Consider the following 26,129-nt stretch of genomic DNA (forward strand, 5'->3'; position numbering starts at 1 on the left):
GTATTAAAACTGAATTGAATCTATATTTAATGCGCCAGAATTTTACTAAATCTACTATGCAATAAAATTACTGTCTTCCATAACATTTAATTAAATTTCATTAATATTCCAATAACATTATATTTCATAGCATTTTGCACGTCGTTATAGTCTCATTGTAACACATTAAATATCTATCTGATTTGCAGCATTACATTAGTCTAAACGATCCTTACATGGACATGAACACGTCGTTGCTGGAAGGTGGTCGGAGCGACTATCTAACTATGCTCTCCGCACCTGATCACGCAGCACTCTCTTCTCCCATTCACGATTATTCAAACTTGCCCGCTTCAAACACAACGTACCTGTGCATGAGTCCCACTAGCCAGAGTGGGTACGATTCAGAAATATTTAGTCCTAGACCTAATCAAGAGAGAACGCACTTTAAATTTCCGGTTACTTCCGATTCAGAAGACGCTGTAGAATTGTCACCAATGTTAAAGAAACCAGAAGAAGAGGATCCTTATCTGCAACCAATTAACGTACACGCGCGGCGAGCAGAGTTCGTCCGACAGCAAGAGACAATGAAGAATCAACTAATAGATCATCAGCCCATCAATAGGGATTTCGCATATTGTAATACTCCACGAAATGTTCAGTTGATAGATTTAAACGAGAAAAATGAAAAGAATGAGAAGGATTCTGACGACATTGAAATATTAAATAATGGAAACACGTTATCAAAGAAGGATTTCATACCAGCCATCATTAGGACACAGGGCAATTACGTAAACATGCCGAAGCAGAAGAATGACTTAAGGTTAGACATGCCAGCCAGTTTTAGCAATCCTAGCTACGTGGTGATGGCTAATTGCGAAAGAGATCAGATGAAAGTCTGAACCTGTGCATGAACAAAATTTGACAATTGTTTTATAATGATGATTAACTGAAGGGAATGTCTATTTCAGGGGGGCTTTCATGGATAGACATGTGGATATGGATATGGTAAATGGAGAAAAATGAACAATAATACATCTTTTTACTGTCTCCTACCGATAGGATCTAAAACACTTTGTAGTAATTAGAATCTGTATACAGTGGCTACAAAAAGTATTTATACACTACTGTACATATTTATCATAGCATTCACATATTAATTAGTTAGGTCCAAGTATATAAAATTTTGTATCATTTAATAGTACATATGCATTTTTATGTGATTGTAAAAATTTAATAATATGAAAATAAAATGTATAGGACTTGATTTAAAAAATGCTTCATTGGGTATGTAAGGGTATGTGCAAATACTTTTTTTGTAGCCAATAAATGTGACAAGAAAATTGAATCACTTTGGATATGATTTAAATCTTAAACTGTGTCCTTGTTGAAACAACAAAGAGAAGTTCTGTTGCCTGTTGTTGCTGCATGTTCCAAACAGTATTCAATAAATATCAACTTGTAGAAACATTTTGTTTACACTGAAGCAACATAATCAGAGGAGTATATAAGTTTTAGTTTCATAGTGAAATTTACTTCTAGTTGTCCACATAAAAAAATGTCATAAAACATTTAAAAAAGTGTATATACTAAATGAACATTTCTTTCTGTTGTAAAGTGCTGCTTTATATTGCTTATCTTTTCTCTTTTTTTATTTTTACCATTTCAGACAACAACAGACAATAAGCAGTAGCTTTTGTTACTGTGGGCAGTAATCATATTCATTATTAGGAGTTTTGAAAAGTATTGGTTAATGTGTTAAAGCAATTGCTTAGCAAGCAAATAATCAAAGTTCAGAACAGTGGGCGACAACAATTAGTAACTTTCTCAAGAAAAATAAAACATGAAAATCCTTCATTGTTGCTTCAGTTTTAATCAGTCTTGTTTGAAGGCCTTGAAAATTTTGGTAGTATATGAAACTCTTAAGGATATCTACTGATAAACCTACTGGTTTACAGACCTTGAGAAATATTCTATTGAATATTTCAAGTACTTTGATTTACTGTTGCCTAAGTGGTACATTGACATAAAATATTAACTCATTATAGGCCAATATTGCATTAAAGCACCATTAAAGATTGCTTAATTAGTTTACATCATTGAATTCTTCTTATTAACGTAGCAAGTACTAAAGAGAATCCAAACGACTTGTCTAATATTCTTTTGCTACTACTTCTTCTTCACAAAGTAGATTCCATAGTTTTATGAAATTTAAAGAATCAAGGTTGAAAATTCAGGACTTATCAGTTACGTATCAGAATTTTAAGCTTTGGATTGTGTTCAAAATGATTTGAATCTTCGTAGTTTTAAAAAACTTTGAATAGCTTCAAAGTTGAGAATCAAGTAACCATCACTACTGTTTACTATTAATGTGCATGAGGGTGAGCTCTTACGTGTGCGTGAGCGTGTATATGTGTTTAAACAAGATGATTGATTTTAAATGTCACTTTTTGCATTTGTGCATGTTGCTCCATCTTTAATGTGCCATGACGAAAATCATTTAAAATGATTTGACGAACGAGATAAAAAACATATGTATGTTATATAATATATATGATTGATCTTTTTAACGAGCTTTTGAATATTCATAAAATATTTCATTAATATGAGCAATACTGCATGATAACCTTTCGGAAAAGAGACATATTTGACAAAAATGACAGAAAATAAAATTGTGAAGAATTAAGGATACATAATTATTCGTTTTTCAAAATTAAACATTCTGATATTATTATCTGATACAGGAAAAAAAAATAAAATACTTTTGTATAATAATAAATTTTGTATGTTAATTTTAAAGCTAATTGAGGTAATAAAACAAAAAAAAGGGATGAACTTATAGAAAAGTTTTATCCTCTCCAGTTTCGATAATTTTGTAATACGTTATAGAAATCAACACTTTAGATAACTTTTTCCTATACATATAACCAGCGATTTCGCTTAGTTTCCAAGACATTTGTAAAAAACTGTCTACATCACTATAGTGAATTTTGTCTATAGTTGTGTGTCTGTTGCCGCTTATGCGTCAGTATTTTATAAACTAGGTTCAGTCGAAGCTTAAAGGCCTCGTGCATTGGATATGGGAGGCTCCAAAAAATATCTGCTGTAACTTATAACTCAATTAAAAGCGAGCATCATCAATATATTGGGTTTAGGTGTGAGTTTGACTTTTGAATCCGACCGTTACAAGGCGGCCAGGAACACTTTTATTATAACAGACATTGCTTGGAGTCTTACATGTCTAATTGTAGATAGGAAAATTGTATATAGGAACAAATTGTGCAAAATGTTGATTTTTATAACATATTCCAAAATCACCGAAATTGGAGAGGATGAAATATTTCTACAAGTTCACTACTTTTTAATACCTGTTTAAACAATTGATACATCGCATACGAATCGAAACTTATTTCGAAACTAACAGGAGAAATTAAAATTTAAAAAATACGTTATTAGTATGCATTTATTGATAAATTACTGTTTCTAATATGATTTAAGCATTAGTCGTAATCAGATATCGTACACTTTGAAGTATTTGGAAATAACTCCCTAATTTTTCTAAGTCTTTTTATATCAATGTTCAATTAATATTTAATATTCTTACGAAATCTATAATTTGATTTTAAACGATTTTATTCAAGTTTATGTTTTATACGTTAAATAGGTAATAAAATGTTAGCATCTCTCCCAAATGAAGACTATCAGGAGAAAAATATGCATACTTTGTACTTCTTCATAAAAGAGCAATTTTACGATTTTATATATCATTCACTGTAATTTTTAAAATTCAGTGGTTTATATATCAATCCCATACTACCAAAATTATACTGTTATTTGATTTTAAGATTAGACATATATTTTTTTCATTATTATGATCATTTCACAATTATCCATCGCTATAATAATTTGTATGCGTCTGATTTTTTACAATAATTCACGAATCTATGATTTATTTTTCGGAAGTTTAAAAGGTTGTTCTCTTTTCGATGTCGTTGAGTCATGCGGGCCCATACAGTTTAATTTAGGTATGTACTAGATTACTTCGTTTTAGAATGTTTAATTTTAATTTGCATTCTATTTTTTATGCGATAAATGGTAATTGTGATCTTTATATTTAAAACACGGAATACAAATTAAAATGAACCAAACTCTAAAATTAAGTAGCTAAACTTAAGCTCTTGTGAGTCATCTATGAATCAAGAGTTGGAGAATTAGCAAAAGTGGACTTATCATGCCTTTCATATGTAGTCTTCAAACGTGCACGTAGATCCTCAGTTGAGGATCACAAGAAGAAATCATGATAATTCTTCTTCTGTTGATTTTCTTATTTTGATGGCTCTTATTTGGTAGCTAAAAGAATGTATTTTTATATACTATGATCAAAAAGCCAATAACGCAAAAACCAATAATGCCTATAACTTGTATAATATTGTGAACCTAATCTTATAATCTGACATTCAATATTTTTTTAATATTTAAGAAGCTGTAAAAACACTTAATCGAAGAAACCAAATAGATAGTTTTGGAATTAATTGGTAGTGTAATAGAATTTTACAGTTGTTTGTTTTCTAAAAAGTAAAAATGTGATTTAACATGGTTTTTCCCTGTAGTCTTTATTATACTTAGAATGAAAATGTGAATCAAATTCCAAATATGTATGTATGGAGATACTTCGATATTTCGATATGATATTACGCCACACTTAGACCGACTTCAAAAAAGGAGGAAAGTATCGTCAATTCGATGAGTATATATATTTTTTAATAGTATTGTTGTACGAATTAATGTGAAATCGTATTGATGAGATATAAAGACACATAGATATACAGAGAGAACATGCCGTTGGTGAATACTTTTAATAATGTACTTATTACTTGTTAAAGAGAGATTTAATTATCACTAATTACTATATCTTTGAAAAATTGACAACAAAATATTTAAACAACAATAACAAAATGTTTCAGATCTATACAATTTATAAAAGCATAATGTTTGAGTAAAATGGTTTCGTTTATCAATACGATACTCAATGCGTTATAAGTTTGAACGCAGGATTTAATTTGAATCTAATAGGTACGAATTTGGAAAAATTTTATATATTTAATTATAGCCAAAGATGTACAATGTGTTTTAATCTTAATTACACAACTCTACTCGTTAGATAAGAGAACATCATGACGAAACGCGTGTGTCGGTCTAATTTAAATTGTCTAACGTTTACGTTTAGAATGTATAAAATTTGTATAATAAATTTTTTACCTTCTTCGCAATACTTGTGTGTTTGTTCTTAACAACATAGCAATAAAGTACATGTTTTTTATGACTAGACTGCGAATGTTCATGCAAGAATGCAAGTAAAAAAGTAAAACCTGGATAGAAATTTTATATGATTAAAAAAATTATAAAAATATGTTGTTCATATATTATTTTTTGAATAACGCGTATGTTTCGCATATTTATGTCTGAAAACGTATGCAAAAATATATTGCGTATCACTTACTTATTGCAATGTATTTATCTCATCAAATTAATTTAATTTATCGGAACTATGTAAAGTGCTAACAATAATAATATCTAATTGGCATCAAGTATAAACCACATTAAACAGCGTATTTGTAATGTTGACTGTTAAATGTAAGACGTAGCAGTTTGTATTTCGAATTCGAATTGACCTATCGCGTCACTAGCCCGCAACGTGAATCACATATGTTATCATAACTAAAACATTTTTGTATAAAAATAATATTGATATACTACTTGTCTCAAAAACACATTTCATTCTAAAAAGTTACATAAAAATACCGTACTACATCATCTACGACACTAAACACCCCTCAGGCAAAGCACATGGAGGAACTGCAGTAATAATAAAAAATGGCATCAAGCATCACCTACATAGTCAAACAAATCAAGAATACTTACAAGCAACCACTGTCACAATACAAACCAATGACAATTACTTCCAGATATCAGCAGTATATGCACCACCGAGACACAAAATGACGCTTAAAAAATGGGAAGAGTACTTCCAATCATTAGGCGACAAATATATTGCAGCAGGAGACTTTAACGCAAAGCACACGTTATGGGGTTCGAGAATTAACAGACCGAGAGGCAGAATACTAGTAAAATATATTCTAATATATAACAGCAACCTCAACGTACTATCTACAGGAAGACCAACGTATTGGCCGACAGACCTCAATAAAACACCTGACCTGTTGGATTTTGCAGTAACAAAAGGACTAAACGTAAACAAATTAAAAATAACAACCAGCCTTGAGCTTAACTCCGACCATACACCAATTATATTAGAATATACAAGCAAACCACTACTTTATAACAAGTCAGAGTCGCTTTGCAATAAAACCACCAATTGGCAAACACCTGAACACATTGAGCAGGCAGTAGCAACTGTAATAGAAATAATACAGGAAGCAGCGTGGGCAACCACCACCTATGAATCAAATAGCAGGCAATCAAAAATTATTCCACAGGACATCCTAGATAAAATCAGGAAAAAAAGAAAAGCGAAAGCAAAATGGCAAAAACAGAGAACACGAGAAAACAAGAAAAACCTAAATAAACTTACAAAGGAATTAAAGAATAAAATAAGGGAACTTTATAATAACGAATTCTCAAAATTCATCGAATCGCTATCCGCGCATGAGAATACCAGCTACTCCCTATGGAAAGTCACTAACAAAGTTAAGAAAACAATAAAATCAATCCCAGCAATCAGAAAAATGGACAACACATGGGCCAGAAGCAATGAAGAGCAGGCAGAAGAATTTTCGAAGCATCTACAAAATACATTTTCACCGTATGTAATTAATAACAGAAATCCCAGATGGCAAACAAATGAAGAAGTGAAAAATGCCAGCAACACAACTGACAAACGCTGCTCCATGCTCAGCACAACAGAGCAAGAAGTTACAAAAGTTAATTAAGGCAACAAAGGACAAATAAAGCACCAGGATATGACTTGATCAATGGAAAAATCTTAAAAAACCTCCCCCCAAAGGCAATAAGACTAACAACGATAATATTCAACGCAATTCTAAGAATACCGTACTTTCCTGCACTCTGGAAAATAGCACAGATCGTAATGTTACCCAAACCAAACAAAAACCCACATTTAACTGCATCCTACAGGCCAATATCATTATTACCTGCGTTTTCCAAATTACTAGAAAAGATAATATATAACCACCTAAAACCAGCAATAGAAAAAGAAAAACTAATACCGGACCATCAATTTGGATTCAGGAATAAACACTACACAATAGAACAAATGCACAGACTCGTCAACGAAATCTTACAGGCACTGGAAACAGAACAATACTGCACGGCACTCTTTATGGATATCGAAAAAGCATTCGTCAAAGTTAACCATAAAAAACTTCTTCAAACAATCAAAAAGCAATTTCGTCATTGCGTCAAAAAGCGTCAAAAAGCGTCATTGGTTAAAGACTACAAATTTGGACAGAGTACTTGTAATTTATTGTAATACAAACTATACATACTAGAATAATTGTAAGAGTATTGTTGAATATCTATTACTAAATATTATGTAATAAATAATATTCAATATATTAAAATTATATAAAACATATCGCCGACATATTTTGTCCATTTTTCGCGCGTATATATATATATATATGTTTTATATATGTTTTATATATATATATATATATATATATATTATGTGTGTGTATATTTTATATTACAGATGTCATGTCTTTCTTACATATTTAAACATATAAATATCCGCAGTCTTTTTATTAAAAAATCATAGGACTACATTTCCACGCCTATGTCGTTGGCAATCCTAATCGCATAAGGAACATCATGTATTGTTACATTGCTATGAACACGTCGACCTTGTCTACCTATATCTTCAATTAAAGTCTTCTTGTACTCTAGCCATCTGGAATATGTGAAAATATATTATTATAATTAGAGATTAGCAAATATAAGTTATGTTTTCTTTTAAAATCAATTCTAACGATTCAGCAATATATATATGTCGGGTTCACGTTATGATTAGGGTTGAGGTTAGGGGCGTGAAACGAATCTTCGTTGTGATTAGACATTGTTGTTATGCAATAGAGAAGATATCGACTAGTGCAAATATGATTATTACAGATTTCGACAAGTAACCGTGATAATTAGATACTCGAGACGCTAATGACAATGATCCTAGCTTCAATAACGAATCCGCGGTCAACGGGATAACAAAATGCGCGTCCTTCCAAAGTCCAAGTTGTACCCAACTTCCTTGTCTACGGTACAAGTGTTACTGAACTAACTCTTTGTTAAAACATAGAATATCCACCGAGCGTAAAGACACAATGTAACTCGCTAATGCGACCTCGCGAGAGAATGACTCTCCATCACGATGATGCTGCAGAGGAAAAGCTATATTGGGGTGTGTCTAAGGACTCGTGGAGCGATGCCTTCGTTCAGAAGTGAGGTAAATTGACGTTACTGTTAATTGGTCAATTTCCATATCGGTGGTTAGGAAAGGATGCTAGCCGCCCTCGAGGGAAATTTGCTGGCGGGAAGCGCCGTTCGTGAGAAAACAGGTTTTCCCTATCTTCCCGTAGTTGGGACAAAGACTGTTTGTCTGTTTGAAGGGTTTTAATTAACTAAATCTTAAGATTTATAACGGGTCCTCAGGCTAGCTGAATATGTACTGTGGATGCATCGATATCTAGTAATCATCTTACCCGGAGAATAGGGTCTGCGTGTGGCGAGCCATGGAACAGAAACCGTTGAAATGTTTACTGTCGAGTGCCACTACAGCTATTTCTTTTTTAAGGAGAGTTATACTATTACTCCATACCTTTGTTAGACAAAACGTTCATCCTTTGACCGCGGCTACGTTTGGCGACTGATTGTCGCCTCGAGCCCAAGCTCATTATCACAAATCTCGAACAACTACAATCGGATTGAATGACGACAATTGCTTAATTGCGGCTATGGTAGAATCTAGATTAAAGTATTAAGGGATTTTCCCAAAATTTCAAAGGGGAGGCTTCGGTGTCCTTTTATCTCCGACATATATATGATATATATATGATATCATATATATATATATGTCGGGTTAACGTTGGAATTTTGAGCGTTCGACGAATCTTCATTCGAATTGACCATCGGCGTCATGTATTCTAGCCGATCGTTATTGGTACCGATGTGATGATTACAAGAGGTTACAGGTAATAACGGCAATCGGACAAGCGAGATGTCGATCCACAACCAACGGGAAGACGAATCCGATGTGATACACGACCCTGGTGTGACTCCACGTACAAGTCGTACTTCTTTCAATAACTCTCTCAATTACTAACTCAATAACTAACGCAATAACTAACTCACAGTCCAAATGGAACTGCCCTTATATAGTCCTCTCCCCACCTCTCTGGTCAATCTTTGTTTTTAATTGTTAATTAATTAATTAGTTAATTTTAATTGTTTTAATTGTTATAAATTTTTCTTAAATGTACAAAAATCTGCATTTAATAACGAGAAATGACATACCTGCGATTCGTTACAAATTTTTCAAATAATTGCCCCTCAGTAGGAAATTTGGAATCCAAGAACAACTTTACGCGTTCCCAAATATTTGCACGATTATGAATTCTCAACCAATACCGCGGAACCAAAAAACATCTTACGGATGAAGTAGCTACTATTCTTCGATTAACCATATTTTCTCCTAATTCATGGGTAACAATATTTTATTATAGAGATAATTTTTGTTAAGAAAATTCTTAGACAAATAAATCTAGTAAAATATTACCTAAGCCGAAACACGCACCCCTGTTAAACGTACAAATTTGCATAAATATTGTACGTACGTCAGTCGGATAACGTTGCTGAGAAGTTGATGAAGGTTCTCTCATCAACATTTCTGCTACATCCGTAATTTTTTGCCATTCATTCATCTGTAGATTTATATGTTGTCAAGATCAATGTCCAATTTATAAATTTTCTATTTACAGTCAGTCACGGTACTTACATATCAATAAAATTACTAAATTTCTAAAAAGAAATTAATAAATTAAAACAAAATTTATAAAAATTATGAGATAAAATTACATTAGAAATGGCAAAACCATGAATTTTTCCAATGCTAATATATTTTACTTCCAGTATTTTATATCTTTTCACTTTCTTTTTCTTAATAAAGAAGATGAAAGTAGTTAAATTGTGTTTTAATATGCCAAAAAATCTACCATTTGTAGAGCTACCATTTTTTATAATACGTTATATTTAAAGAATGTACGAATGTAGATTTTTGTAACTGACTGTACTTACATTCAACTTCCTTTGCTGCATTCTTTGTCTTAAATAATATGAAGATATAATAATATTTGCTGGTGTTGTACTTACGACATCTAATAATGTAGTTGTAATGACGCTTGAACGTTCAAAATCCATTCTCCTATCAGTTGCTTTCGATGATAGTAAGAGTTGTGCATAATCTATGAAATCTCGACTTCCGTCGATAGCATCGTCAATGCCATTTGCCTTTAGAATTAGGTGAAAAGTTATAATATGAAATACATTCGGTATTATTGTACATATATTATTACATTATACAGAAGTCCGATTTTAATCTACAAATGCGAAGTGGTGATAAATTATCTACTGTAAGAAAAAAATGTTTTGACAGGAATTAAGTCTTTAACAGTCTTCTTATAGTAGGCTCTAGAACTAAAATACAAGTAAATAAAATAAGAATAAAATAAAAAATACAAAATTTAGTCCTATTCCCTGTATATTATTACAAATTACATTTATCACTATTATTAAGTATTATAAGTATATAAAACATACTTTGGTAGTTTCATATTCGTATTCTAATTCGTCCATCTTTGTAGCCATTTCTAAGCTCTTTAATAATCTGGGTTCCTTCTTTGCATTATCCTTTTCAGGATCGTATAATTCGTATTGAGTTCCATAAACAGAATGTGTTTTACGAACAATCATGTGTTCTATCAGACGACATTCACCTTCTAATAGGAAATGGACATGATTCACCATTCCTTTACCATCACCTAACAAAACCTTAAATAATTATTTTGTCATTCAATTTACACTTATTCTGCTTCAATAGTATTTAACGAAAAATTTGCAGAAACTATCATAAAGAAAAAGATATATCTTTGATGCTTGAATTATCTCATAAATGAAGAAGGAACTATAAACCAAATTAACATAATTCAATTTTATAATAATATCATATTTGGCCTCGTTTTAATCAGAAAAATCTCAATAATACGATAATGAAATCTTTATTACGGAAGAACTGGAAATACAAAATTTCGTTGTTGTATTAGCATTGTCCCGTCGCAAGCATTCATAAAGTCTTTAGTTACTAATGTAATATAACAAATGTAAGGATACTTAATTTTTTTTTTCTGTGATATTAATATTATGAATATTATTTTAGGTAATGTAATTTTATACCTCATCAGGTTGAAAATCCTTTAATTTACTGAGAATACAACATTCTCGTATTGTTTCTTCGTCCCAACATTTAAAATAATTGAAATGTACTAACGCATCCTGCAATATGTCCCACTCTCTTTTTAAAGGAGACCGCAAAACGTCATCGAATTCCAAGCGAGGAATGCGGATCAAATCTACTGCGGCTATAAGCAAAACAAGATTATGTTTCTTACATATAATATTTCTGTATATTTTGCATATTTTTACAATCTCGGTTACTCTGTTATAAAGCAATATATCTGCGTTACTTTTAGTAACACGGGAAAACGCTTAAGGAACGATTTGTTTGATTCGAGAGGACAGCTTATTATGATGCGAAACATTCTTTCTTCATAGTCACATTTTTCGAGATTTAAATATTTTCGTAATTTATTTTTTAATGATTTCAGCAGTACTGATAGCAGTACTAATAGCAGTACAGATAGCCTGATATGAAAGAAGGAGAAATTGCTATTTTTGGATGACGCAGTTAGAAAACGCTGTGGCTACGGAAACAGACAGTAGAGGGGAGGGGCACATAACTCATTCTCGAGCAAATAGTTATCGACGAATTAGCAACTTTAGTCTCATCCATCAAAATCGAAGTTCATTGTCTGCTACCTAACTATCTGCAGTCGTACAAGACTTCCCCGTTGACCCGTACGGCATATTTTTGTGTCGATTATTGAAGGTTATCCTTTTCCGTCGCACAAAACGGTTGTTACATGTTCATCAATCCGAATCCAGCAAAAATTGCTAGACTCGCGATTTCTCCTATTTTCACTGTGTTGGGCACACCGCCAGAGAATTTAGGTCTTTGACGTTTTTAAAAATCGCGTTCGCTTTCCAGTTCGCCTAACAGTTATAGATACGTTTTTTATACCCTATATTGTTATATTATATTGTTAAATATACCTTAGTATTGTTATACTAAGTCCTTTTCTATATATATAATACATGTTATATAATACTAATCTTAAATTAGGTATTTTAGGACACAAATACTTCAACACTTTCGAATATGTCCTAATGGACAAATTGTAAAATGATCTATTTAAAAATAAAAAAAAAAAAAAAAAAACTTTCGAATAATCGAATAATATATCAAAAGGTATAAGATTCAATTTTGAAAAGTTACGGAAACATCTAAATCTCGAAAAATATAACCATAAAAGAAATATTTCGCGTTATAATATTTGTCCCTTGGAAGCAAGCAATTCATTCCTTAAGCATTTCTTCGTATCATCAAAAGCAACGAGATATTGCTTTGTAACAAAATTACTGAGATGTATAGTGTGGATCTATGTTTTATTTTGTTTATGCTTTATATCTTCACAGATTCAACTGAAGAAGCAGAACTTGAAGAGAGATCCATTTTACCTATTAAAAATTATAACTTTGGATATTTTATATATTTTTGTACATTATATGTGAGGTGGATAAGTCGTGATAGGTGCGGAAGGAACACTTGAGTACTTTTAACAATATATATTTATTAACATATACCCCATATGTACACTTTGCGCGGAACTCGCGATTACTATTAGCGGTTCGTGATTCGCGATTACAAGTTCGAATGATGATTGCTTAAGATGTCGAGAAACTCGGATCAATTATTACTGCTAACTACCAACTATCGACTCGGACTGACGTCTAACGACTGACTTTCCGTCACGATGATGCTACAGAGGAAAACTATGATGGGGTGTGTCTAAGGATACGAGATCATCGGATACGGGATCGTCGAGGGAAGCCTTCGTTCAGAAAGTAAGGGAAATGGATGTTGCTGTCAATTGGTTAATTTCTATGTTGGTGGTTGAGAAAGGATGCTAATCGCTCTTGAGTAGTAGATGATAGATTTAGGGACTGGTGAGACAAAGGCAATTTGTTCGTTCGAAAAACCTGTTGAGATAAATGTTAGGTTGGTTCCTACATGCAGAGTTGGTACGACTATTAACGACGCTCTTTTGTTTTCGCATCCGCCACGTGTTAATTATCAGAGAGTATCCGGTGTGTTGTAATGGCTGTACATGGTGATGAAATACAGAGTATACAAAACTAAATCTGTGTGAATCAATTAAATATCGAACCTCAAAGCCTATTTAATAACAAAACTTTAGCTAAATAAATCCTAAGATTTATAGCAGGTCCTTAGGCTAGCTGAAAATATACTGTGAGGATGTATGGACATCTGGCAATCATCTTATCCGAAGAATAGGGTCTTTGCGTAGCGAGCCACGGGATAGAAACCCTTGGAAAGTTTACTGTCGAGTGTCGCTACATATGCATTCTATACATCCTTGCATCTTTAAATGTTGCACGAATTCATAATAATTCACAATCTAATAATAATATTAACTTGACTTGATATTAATACTTAACAATACAAGATTATTTTCAATATTATATGGTAGATAAATTTATAATAAAATACAAGCAATAAATATGTAGTTCTACTGTACATACATACTTTTTGTAAATACTGCTGCTGATCTTGGTATTTCATGCAACAATGCGACTTCACCGAATATATCGCCAGGACTCAAGATGCCCATATCAACCTCTTCCGATTCATCTAAACACAAATAGAATTTATAACATTTCCTTACGCTTTTATAACACAACTACTTCTGCTCAGAAAATTTAAGGAATCCTTGCGCAAGTCAAAATAAGACAACAATAAAGAATAGAGATATTGTATTTAAAACTTCGTTTGTTAGTTTATGTAGTTATTTGTAACTTTACAAAACAAAGTAAATTTGTAACATATTGCAGAGCAACTATAAATACGAAATAAATTTCTTTTGCTTTACATAATTCAAAACATTTTATTTTTTGCCTGTAATTTTCATTTACGGAGAATTTGAAGACTTATATAAAGGAAAATTTATTTTACGTACCAGTCCAGCGATCAATAACTATTTTCGATACGCTGACTTCTCCGTTTATAATGAAGTAAAGATTTTCAGCTTCGCGACCTTGTCGCACAATTACGCGATCAGGTCGTAAATATTGATAAAAGCATACCCCCGCTAAAATTTCTCTCAAATGTTCAGGATATTTTTTGAACACGCGAAACTTTTTAAATAATTCATATATATATTTTCTGTCGTCCGATGATCGGTCTTCTGGCCTCGTTAATAAATAAGAACGATCCTTAAATATAAAGTGCAACTTTTATCTAAATTATTTAGATGAATTATGATTAACGACAATTTCTAGTTTTATTGTATTTCATATTATAAGTAAACTGCGGATGTTTATACAAATTCATATTTCCAAAGAATAGAACTGAGGAAGCAGAAGTTAAACAGAGATTTGTTTCCTGCACAATTTATAGATTGTCAGAGAATGCATAAGTGATAAGCGTACGTAAAATTTTCTTAAATTTTTTGTAAAACGAGTAGTTGAAAAAGTGGACAAGCGTTATATATTACATACAAATGTTACCAGTTAACAACTGTACATTTGAACAGAGTGCTCGTATTTTTATAACACAAACTACATAGACTAAAATAACGGTAAAAACATTGTTAAATATTTATTACTAGATATTATTACGTATATAACACTCGGTATATTATTTATATGGAATATATTGCTAAGATATTTTGCGTATCTGTATTATGGCTTAATTCACAAAAATTACTTTACCTCCCATTTTAATAGTAAAAATACGCATAAACAATATTTTCAGAAACCTTCGAAATCCTAAGAAAAAGAAAAATAAATGGTAAAACAATCTCTTTTCGTTGCTATATAGTTTAAGAATCAATAATTTGGTACTTGAAGCTTACTATTTTATATGCATAAACATCCGCAGTCTAGTTACATATATACATATAAATGAAAAGAAATGTTGAACCTCTAGAGTAAGAGCTTTCTTTTCGTGTTTTTTTTCTTGTGCCTTCCGAATATTAATTGTAATATCGTCACTGACTTCTTCAACTACAGACTTCTCAGTTAACCATTCGATATATTCCAAGACCAGTCTCACTGCAGCTCGGAAAAGATAGATCCCCTTTAACCTATTGACCTAAATTTTTAGTTATTATTATTACTATTATCGTATTATTTTAATATTATGTTTTAACATTATTATTAATATTATTTTCAGTGATCATATCGTTGGTTTAACGGAAAAATAACACCTCGAAAATTGTTAATTGTGAGATATCTGTTAAGAATTGATTTCACATTATTTTGTACCTGACTGTAAAATGCAAACATATTCTAACTATGCATTGTATTTACTAGGACAGAATTGAGATAATTATTCAATAAAATTATACTTTTTAAGAAACTGTTTTAATTCACAAAATCTATTTACGTCATTTTTAATAATAAAAAATAGCCGCAAAGAATATTTTATCACAAAATCCGCAAAATTCCAAAAGCAATAAAAATAAATAGCAAAACAACATTTCTTTTGGTTATACAAAAATTAAATTACCTGCAACATCATTATTTACAGTTCATTCAGAAATTTTCTAACCATTTAAATTTATTAATATAAATTTAATTAAGTTTGCTTTTTTCTAAATTAGATATTAAATTGATATCTAAATTTAAATTATTTAATTATTCATTATATAAATAGATAATAACAATAAATACAAAAGTTTAATTATTACATATTTTTATTCTCTATGGTGTTTTATAGTATTTCATAATTGTATTTTTCATACTTACAACTAATTCTTTTTCTTGTCATTTACAACTACAAATAAGAAGCGAATGATGTTCATATAGTAAAATTATTATTTAAGAACTTTTATATGAATATATATAGCTATATCTGAATATATACTTATATGAACATGTATTAGATTGTCCCAAAAATTTCTTTCATTTTATAAGGAAATATTATTATTATTTTCATCTGTTATTTCCTTTGTAGACAACCTAATATACAGTACTTTGAAACAATAAAACATTTGGTATTTTTGTATAGAGTTTGTAGCATGTAGTGTGTTTTTAATTATCTACACTTTTTTAATTTTAGCTTTATATACTTTGTCTTTTACATACAGTTATTAAAGTATTTTGTTTTTAATTAATTCAAAAATATTTTATCAAACTAGAAACAATCTTTCTTCCAAATTTTAAATATGGTAGTTATTCGTTTAAGGATTATTATCAGCATTTCTTTTCATTTTCTCCTACAATTAGTAAATACAGGATACGAGGAAATTAAGTGGCATGACCATGACATCGTGATTCTATATCTCTGAATCGCTGGAGATTTGTTTAAAAAAATTGCCGTACTATTGATCTAGATCTTGAAATTCAAAGTTAACCTTTTTTTGCTCGAATTGTATTCTAGTCAAACAAAAAACAATTGGTTCAAGAAACATTATAATAAATTGTGTTTTTTAAAGAAATAACAGAAACAATGAATCTATCTTGGACCGGTTTTTGGAATGAATATCTCGATACTTTCCTATATGAAATAACGAGATGCATCGGCCAACGCATAAAGAAATGCGATTATATTTAAAAAAAAAAAAAAACATAGTCGACCAACTGCAAACATACCAATAACATTAAGTCGTGCTCTCTTCGACGCCATTCAACTTTTGTTTGAAAGGTCCTTTTTTGTACAATAAGTAATTTCATGAAATGAAGTTAGTTGCTTCATTCTATTTAAGGTAGGCTGTCTCATATGCTAAGAAATATTATAATTTCCTGTTTTCTCATTAATATCACGTTATTTATTTTGTATCTGACCGTAAAATGTAAACATATCGTAAATCATGACAATGGAAAAGCCAATGGAACTTTAACATCATTTTTCGAAAAAACAGTTGAATTGCAATCCATGGTTCCTTTGACAAATTTGGCCCTCGTAATGAATAGAATACAATTCAAATAAAAAAAATTCTGATCTTGAATTTCATTTTTTTTTAACAAATCTCCTTCAGTCCAGAGATGTAGAATCACTCCGTGGCAGTCATGCCACTTGCCTTCTTTATCCCTATGTATGAAGTATTAAGTGTATACATAGTTGAATCTGGGGCTGCCGAGCCGATCCGAAGTTAAACCACTAACGAAGTACAGGGTATAGGTTAAACTGCTCGCTTATGCTAATACCTAAATCATGTCCCGGAATCCGGAAATTTTTGATTTCGCCTCCCGTCAAACCTTTTTCGACCTGCCCCAATATCACTATTTGAACGGTTTGTAGAGTAATGCAATATATATGTGCGTGTATATCATGTCAGTGATATTGTATTTTTTTAGTTGCTGAAAAGTACTGATATTCATAGGACATTCTAAATGCAAACATTTTAAAAATATACGAATTACTTATTGAATTCAACTGAATTTATTTCTCAATATAGAATATATTTTTATAAAATCAACAAATGTAATAATAATATTAACGAAAACTTTCAATTTTATTCAAATATGTATCTTTCACCGAAAATTAAAAGAAACTAATTCATTATTAAAATTGTACAAAATGTACTTACTCTTTTTGGAATTAATGATCTTCTTGCTAGTATTTCAAGAAATGATTCACGAAGTGAAACTCTTCTACTGTATAAACGCATCTTTCGTTTTCTTGATTAACCAATTATAATATTAATTTAATATAAATTAAAGTCACTTTATAATTTTATAAACATAATTTAATTTTGTTCAATACTGAATGGATCTGCGAGGTGACTTGACGTTTTTTCACAACATGTGTGTTGTTTTATCGATAAAGTTATACAGAGTGTCTTATAAACGTGCGACTACTGTATAGTTTCCTATACTATATGTATATAGCACGTAATATAGCAAAATTATATTCCATGTTTAAAAAATGTTATATATCATAATACTATGTAATTATTGCACGATGTGACAAGTTATACATATGTACGGCATGTGTTTGTAATTTCCTTTGATTTTTCAAAGTCTACTAATACTTGATCTGTAACATAACTACGTATAACTTGCTACGTAGCTTTTCTGTACAGTTATTAACATTTTGATTTACGTTACTATTATTATCTGTAGCAAGAAATGTTTCAAATAAAAGTCGAATCGCTTCAAGAGAGATATTTTGCGATACTATCAGTTTTTCTGTAAATGGGCGTAAAAAAGTTATGTAACGATCAACTTTTTAAGTAGAATCATATATTTTTTAATACATTAATCGATGCAGTTCGAGATTCTTTATTATAAAAAGTTATTAACTTTTATTTCAACTATTAATAATAAGTTATTAACTATTTATGTCAACAAATTATTAATTTAGTGGATACTTTAACTTTTATTTTGTAAAATTCATCGTACGAAAGACGAGGAAAGATGTAACTCTTTCTACTTTTGTATTCCTCTTCCATAGTGGACATTGGTTCGGTCAATATTCATTGAAGAATGTTGGAGTATAATTAAGATCGACCTTGAAATTCAAGTTTATATCGTGCTCTTTTAATCATCACGAGGATGAAAACTGATCAAAAGAACAATGAGTTGTAATGTAACTCGTGTTTTCTTTAAAAATGTAAAGTCTTATTAGCTTTTACTCTGACATTTACTTTATGTTTATATTTTACAATCAAAGAGAAAGTAAATAGGTAGAATGTTATTAATAAAGAAGCAAAAGATTATTTTTTGGCATGTGGAATATTCTACACAACGTGTCAAATTACTTGAAAATTGCTTACAAATATACGAAAAAATGATTCAAACAAAGATTGAATGACATAAAAAAAGACACGATATGGTATCATTAATTTTTCTGCGAATGAACACAAAGAGAACATGAAAGACAATTGCGTTTTTTAAAATGGAGTTCTATTTAAGCCGTTCAGATACCACATTAATTAACTTTGTGCACTGGAAAACGGGAGAAAGTGATGACATCGCAAACAATATTTTTAAAATTTACCTTGGAATTTACTATTGTTTATATGTCATCTCCTTATAATAAATGAACTCATGGAAATAAGTAATTTATTTTTTGAGAATTAATCGCATACTTACATAATGAAATTGTGAAATTGACAAGAAGTGGTATTGATCAGTTTGGCCAGTAACAATGAGAAGCTTAGTGCTTAATGTGTTAAACGATGCAACTCGTTATCCCATACAGAAAAGTGCATAGAATCATGGTAAAATGGTATAAAGTATGCTTTACGGCCTTTTGCGTATTTTACAAAATGGCTTTGTAAATATTGCTGAAATTCCTAATGAGAAATTAAGTATTTCAGAAGTTACAATCCCATTGGAAGTTATTCTTTCCCTTATCCGGAGATCTACCTATATAAGAATTCAAGAACTAAATAAAAAAACGAAAATTTTTTTACTTAACAAAAATTATTAGCATAATTGTTAAATTAAACCTTTTTATGTTTTTTAATAAATGTTTCACAAACTACATTGCATTATTTAATTAAGAACAGCACCTTATCTGTGATTTATATTAATCGATATTTTTTGTACATTGGGTATATTATCGTCGTTAAAAAATTATTTTGTTGCAATTTAGCATATACAAGAGCCTATGTATCTAAGCGTAAAATTAGGGATCTGCCCTGTTTGGTTACACACACGCATAGACAAGAACCTATTGAATACCACGCTACAAGAACCTATTTAATTCTACAGTTCTACGGAACATTCATATCTACTTTTCTATTCGAGATGGACAAGTATGAGAATGACAAAATCACGCAATAATGAAACTAATTGTAAGTTGACTAAGAAAGAGAAATTAATTGTTTTTAACGAAAGTTGTCTATTGGATTTCCTGACTTAAGAATTTGACCTTAGGGGTTTCTTTCTTGTTTAAAGCAAAGGTAATGTGCGATCACTTGATTTTGTTTTCTTTCGCCCAGCTCTTTATATTTTATTTAGATAATCTTGTAGATCTTTTATTGCAATTTCAATATTGATGTGTCGTCTTGCAAAACGCTTCCCTGTGATACCCCAGCGTGGATTTCTTTGAGCGTGGAGGTTACGTTACCAATTAAAAATATCTGTTTGTGATGTATAATAAGATCTATTCAGTAAAAAGCCATTCGATAAAATTGTTTGTAATTATTTTTACTAGACCTTCATGCTTTTATCGAAGATTTTTTCTACATCAAGGAATAATGCCGTGCAATATTTGCCTTCTTCCATTTATTTGATTATGTTGTTTACCATTCTGTGTATTTGCTCTATGGTATTGTGATTCATTCTTTCTATATCCGATTTGATGATCTGGGATTAGATGCTTAGTTGACATTTGATCTGCTGCGTATTACTTTTTCTGCTACTTTGGAGATAATTGGGAGTAAAGATATCGATCTATATGAGGATAGTAGCTTAGGATTTTTGTCTGATTTTTTGCAGCAATATTATTTCCGCACATTTCCAGATTTGCTTTTTTTTTTTGGTCGTCAATTTACAAGCAATTCTCATTGGAAATTATAAGTAACTTCATTTGGTGGGGTACAGTAATTTGGATTATAATAATTTATATTATGTTTGATCCTAGTTGAATTTAATGCTTCAATTTAAAGGGTATTTTCTTTTTAGTTTGCGGGCTTGATCCGTCGTGTCAAGTAATTGGGTGACTAATGGGTTGTGGTGGTTATTGACTCTTGTGTTATATCTGCTTTTGAACTTGTATGTCTCTTTTTTGACAGTGGGTATCTTGAGGTCGCGGTAGATTGTTTCGTGACATACCAAGGTGCATTTATTAAGGATCTTAGTGTTTTTGATTGGAATCGTTGAAGAATTTCTATGTTGGAGTTACTCGCAGTTCCCCATAGTTGGATCCCATAGGTCCAAACAGGTTTTAGTATGGCTTTATATAGCAATATTTTGCTCTGTGTGCTTAAGTTGGAGCGACAGCCAATGAGCCAGTAGAATTTTTTGAGTTAGGCTTGAGTTGCTTCGATTTGTCTATGATGTGTTGTTTCCATGTCAATCTCCTGTCCAGAGTCATTACCAGATATCTGACTAAATCCCCGTTAGGAATTGTAACACTGTTAATGACCACCTCAGGGCAGGTTTGTTTTCGCAGCGTGAAGGTTACATGTGTGGATTTATTTTCGTTAATTTTGAAGCCCCATTTGTGGAACCACTCTTCCATAGAGTCGAGACCTCGCTGGAGAGTGGGATGCTAGTAGTGCTGTGTCGTCAGCAAATGTCGCTGTTGTCATCTCTGTTAAGGTTGGTAAATCGGCAGTGTAGATTGAGGACAGTAGGGGTCCAAGGACACTGCTTTGGGGTATGCCAGTGTCACAGGGATCTCGGAATACAGCGCTAGGATAATCACACTTTCGTATACCATAGTCATCAAGCAGTAGCAGCATACATATGCGACAGGCATCCAGCGATAACTCCACCACTGGAACTAAACGCTTGATATAAAAAAAACCTTCCAATTCAGTACTCGACACTCTATTCTGGTCTCTTCTGTTCTGTTTACGACATTCTGTATCTTTACTCTATCAGTTTATATAATAAATTTTGCAATAATTATCATAAACGAAGTACCAATCTCTCACCTTACGTGCGGAACATGAAATAATCTCGAACCGACGTGACACCAGCCTCTATTGAAAATGTTGCGGTAGTGGCGTCTAAATATTTAACCATGAATTGTCTGTTAGTTAGGTAGGACTTTAGGATGGAGTAATAGGTGTGTAGTAAGATTTTCTTTAGCTTGAAGAAAAGTCCTTCATGCCACACTTTGTCGAATGCCTGCTGAATGTCTAAGAATACTGCAGAGCAATATTTTTTCTTTTCTAGGTTTCGGCTTATATTGTGTGTTAGACGATAAATTTGCTCTATCGTTGAATGTTGCTTCCGAAAACCGAATTGGTGATCTGACAGTGTTTTCGATTCCTCTAAGAATGGAAGGAGCCGATTCGTGAGCATCTTCTCGAATAGTTTTGACAAAGTAGGAAGAAGACTAATTGGGCGATAGGAGCTAGTTTCGTGCATTGGTTTTCCGGGTTTAGGGATGAGAGTTATCATTGATATTTTCCAGGGTTTCGGATAGTATTCAAGACGAAGGATTGCATTGATAATTGATGTGATGAGTGAAATCCCTTTTATGGGAAGTTCCTTGATTGCTTTATTGTATATTAGGTCATGCCCTGCTGCTTTCCTGTGATTTAGGCGACGAATTAATTCTATAATTTCTACAGAAGTGAAGGGTTCAATAGGAGGAGACATTTGGAAGGGAGAGTGCAAGTATTCCGTTATTTCCGGAGCAATATTGGAGGAACGGGGTTTAAATACGTTGGATAGGTGTTTGGCGAACAGGTTGGCTTTTTTTTTAGGGCTACGTGCCCATCCACCTTGCGGACAGCGAATTGGTGGGATTGTTTACGGGGGACGCGTAAGTTTCCTGGAGGCCTTCCATAATGAGTAGTTGTTGGAGTCTGCTGTGGAACACAGATTGGCAAGGTATTTTTGGAAACAGTCATTATTGTAGTTTTTGTGATGGGGGTATTCATGTTTATTGATATTACTTTTGATGTGTGTGGAAGAGTATATAGCGTTTATTATACTGGTGTTTAGGTATTCCGTGGCTGTTTCAATATCTTCATTTGCTTTTAGGGACATTAAGACTGATGTTGAGTGATTAAAGACTTCTCTAAAGAGCTGCCAGTTGGTGAGTTGGTTGTGAATAAAGCCATTAGGTGGATTATCGCTTATTGTTGAGTAATTATTGCAATAAAGGAGGAATGATCTGAAGAGAGTTCCGCCGAGGAGTTGATTTGGACATATCTTGGCGAGATATTTTTAATTATGAAGAAGTCTAGTAAATCAGGTATTTTGTTAGTGTCTGTGGGCCAGTATGTGGGTTCGTGTGTGGTGAGGTAGTTGAGTCTGTTGGTGTTTATGCTATTCAAGAGATTTTTGCCTCTTACTGTGATAAGTCTGCTGCCCCATTGGGTGTGTTTGGCGTTATAGTCCCCTCCTGCTATGAATCTGTTGCCCAGAGCGTCAAGGAAGTTATGAAAGTCTTCTTTAGAAATGGAGTGTCTAGGAGGACAATATACAGCTGAAGTGGTGATTGTACCATGGCAATTTTCTATCGCTACGTTTGTGGCTTGGAGGTAGTCCTTCTGGAACGATGGAAGCTCGTAGTGCTTAATGTTGATTTTGATAATAATTCCGGTGCCACCGTGGGCCTTTCCACTGGGTTTGGTAGAAGTCATACCCGTTTATTTTCAGGTAATTTTTATCGGTGAAGTGAATTTCAGATATGAGCATTATGTCGATTTGCTGTTGTTTCAAGAAGAGTTCTAGTTCATATTTGTGCTGAGCTAGACCGTTGGTGTTCCAAAGAGCTATGCGCATTATAATGTTGATAATGATAATAAGTTGTTAATTTGTTTAGATTGTTTCTCGATTAGTTTTTCGAGTCTAGTGAAGTTGTCCGTGTTTTATGAGCTGGGAACACTATTTTGAGAATGTTCACTATGAATTTTCGTTTGATTTCCTTGAACTGCCTGGGCATAGGAGATTGAGGGTGTGAAGAATTTTTGGGGACTGAGTACTTGGTTTACAGATCTGTGGAAAGTATTCAATCTGAAGATATCGTTAGTTAAGATTGTTAGGAATCTCAGTCTTTTTCCTGGTAGTTCTTTCAGCATTTTTGGTGTTATTAGGTCGTATCCAGGTTTTTATTATTTTTTAAGCGTCTGATTACAGCAGTGATTTCTTTCTTTTTTTATTTTTTAGCTTCGTGACTTAATAGGTTATTGTTTTCTATATTTAAGAGAATGTGCAGCTCATTTGTAAATATAATTTGTAAGTAGTCTGCCATCGTCTCCGCCTAATGTTGTATAGATTTTGTCCAACTTCCATCTTGTTCCTGTATCGGTGGTATGGGAGTAATTGGTCTTTTTAATCTCTTTGTACATTTCCAAAGTGAGTAAGTACTTTGTTTCTTCGGTATCATGAAGATTTTTTATGAAATTTACAAAGTTGCTGTTGTTTGATTTTTAGATTTTAGTTCTGATTTTGTTAGTGAGTTTATTGAGTTGATATTGTACTGTGGCCACTGTGTCTCTTGCCATTGTTTTCTCAATTTTTCTCTGTGTCTAATCAAATCGATGATGTGCTTTTGATACCGTGTTGTTAGTGTTATCTTCTTATATTTTGTGGTGGTATAGGCTGCTGATTGTAATATGGTAATTAATGTTTCCGCTGCAGTTTCAATATCTTGTTTATTTTTTAGATAGTGATTTATATTACAATTTAGGTTATTGACTATTATTTCTTTATAGGTTGCCCAATCCGTTGTTTTATTTGTTAGTACTTTTTGTTCACCTTTTTCTTCTTTTTCTTTTTATGGAGGAAACCTTCATAGGCAGCTCGCGTCCTCTGGGTGGAGAACGCAGGTTAGTTTTTTTTTTATTATTTAATTCTTTACATTCTCAATTTGTCTAATTTGGACATTTGATAGAATTTTTTAACTGTTTGATTATCATGTTGGTAACTACCTCCAGCGGGAGTACCATCTTCGTGTTTGTTAAGTTATATCCTTTGTGAGGTTTACGGGGTGTTTCCTTTTCAGTCTTCTCTCCATGTTTGAGGTGTTGATCGTTTTCGCAGCTAGCCGATTTGGATATGTTGCTAACATTTTATTAATTGGTATATTTGCTCCGGGAATTGTTTCCTGATTGTTTGTAGTAGGCTTTCGTGGTTTATTTTGTCAAATGCTTTCTCGATGTCCACAAAGAGGGCTGCACAGTATTGTTTGTTTTCTAATACTAGTATTATTTCATTAATGAGCCTGTGCATTTGCTCTATCGTGGAGTGTTTGTTTCTGAATCCAAATTGGTGACCTTGTATTAATTTTTCCTTCTCTATTGTTGGTTTAGGTAACATTATGATCTGTGCTAGTTTCCATAGTTTAGGAAAGTATTGGATTCTTAATATTGCATTGAATATTATTGTCATTAGTCGTATCGCTTTTAGCGGAAGGTTTTTCAAGATTTTACCATTGATTAGGTCGATTTCTGGTGCTTTATTGTTTTTTATTTTCTCGATTATGTTTCCAATTTCTTGTGCTGTTGTTTTAGGTATGGTGTAGTGCTTGTCAGTTGAGGTACTAGTGGTTGGCGCATCCTCGTCCGTATGACAATTGAGGTTGTTGTTGATATTATATGGTGTAAATGTGTTGCATAGGTGGTTGGAAAATTCTTCAGCTTGCTCTTCGTTGCTTCTTGCCCATGTGTTATCCGCTTTTCTGATTGCTGGGTCCAGTTTTATTGGCTTCTTTATTTTTTTCGTGGCTCTCCATAGGAAGTAGTTGTAGTTCTCGTGTGCACAGACTGTCTCTATGAACTTTGTGAATTCGTTATTATTGTGCTCTTTTATTTTGTTTTTTATTCTCTTTGCAAGTTTGTTTAGGTGTTTTTTGTTTTCTCGTGATCTATGTTTTTGCCATTTTGCTTTCGCTTTTCTTTTTTCTCTAATTTTTTCAAGGATGTCTGGTGGAATTATTTTTGTTTGCCTTTTGGTTGCTTCAGGTATAGTGGTTGCCCATGCTGCTTCTTGAATAGTTTCTGTGAATGTTGTTACTGCCTGTTCAATGTGTTCAGGTGTTTTTAATGGGATGTTGCAGTTGATCTTACTCTCGATTATTTCTTTAAATATTTGCCATTTGGTGGTTTTATTGCATAGTGTATCTGGAT

The 26,129-nt window shown here is 32.1% G+C and overlaps 2 protein-coding genes across 5 annotated transcripts in view; one reads left to right on the forward strand and one right to left on the reverse strand.

The window, feature by feature from the left end:
- LOC122567051 (vascular endothelial growth factor receptor 1) overlaps positions 1–5,251 on the forward strand; it is a 50,401-nt gene extending 45,150 nt beyond the window's left edge. For 3 of the 4 annotated variants that reach the window (XM_043725139.1, XM_043725136.1, XM_043725138.1), the window contains one exon: positions 189–5,251. In XM_043725139.1, coding sequence (XP_043581074.1) covers positions 189–881 — 693 coding nt within the window. In that variant the 3' untranslated portion in view covers positions 882–5,251. The remainder of the gene's footprint in view (positions 1–188) is intronic. The other variant, XM_043725137.1, reaches the window with a different exon arrangement.
- On the reverse strand, positions 3,865–15,943 carry LOC122566627. Its single transcript, XM_043724182.1, has 10 exons — positions 15,932–15,943; positions 15,344–15,514; positions 14,379–14,634; positions 13,949–14,053; positions 11,458–11,642; positions 10,825–11,055; positions 10,378–10,515; positions 9,785–9,929; positions 9,523–9,700; positions 3,865–7,909 (listed from the first exon to the last, which is right to left on the reverse strand). The coding sequence occupies exons 1-10, from the start codon at positions 15,941–15,943 to the stop codon at positions 7,780–7,782; spliced, it is 1,551 nt and encodes a 516-aa protein (XP_043580117.1). The 3' UTR covers positions 3,865–7,779.
- Between the last annotated feature and the right edge of the window lie 10,186 nt (positions 15,944–26,129).

Source organism: Bombus pyrosoma, linkage group LG4 (genome assembly GCF_014825855.1).
Source record: "Bombus pyrosoma isolate SC7728 linkage group LG4, ASM1482585v1, whole genome shotgun sequence".
NCBI classification, from domain to species: Eukaryota; Metazoa; Arthropoda; class Insecta; order Hymenoptera; family Apidae; genus Bombus; species Bombus pyrosoma.

Bases quoted from the DNA above. Each gene is read 5' to 3' on its own strand.
- LOC122566627 (XM_043724182.1), bottom strand. The intron at 14,054-14,378 runs GTACGTAAAATA...ATTTGTGTTTAG, and splicing joins AGTTATTGATCGCTGGACTG to ATGAATCGGAAGAGGTTGAT. The intron at 10,516-10,824 runs GTATGTTTTATA...CTAATTCTAAAG, and splicing joins ACGAATATGAAACTACCAAA to GCAAATGGCATTGACGATGC.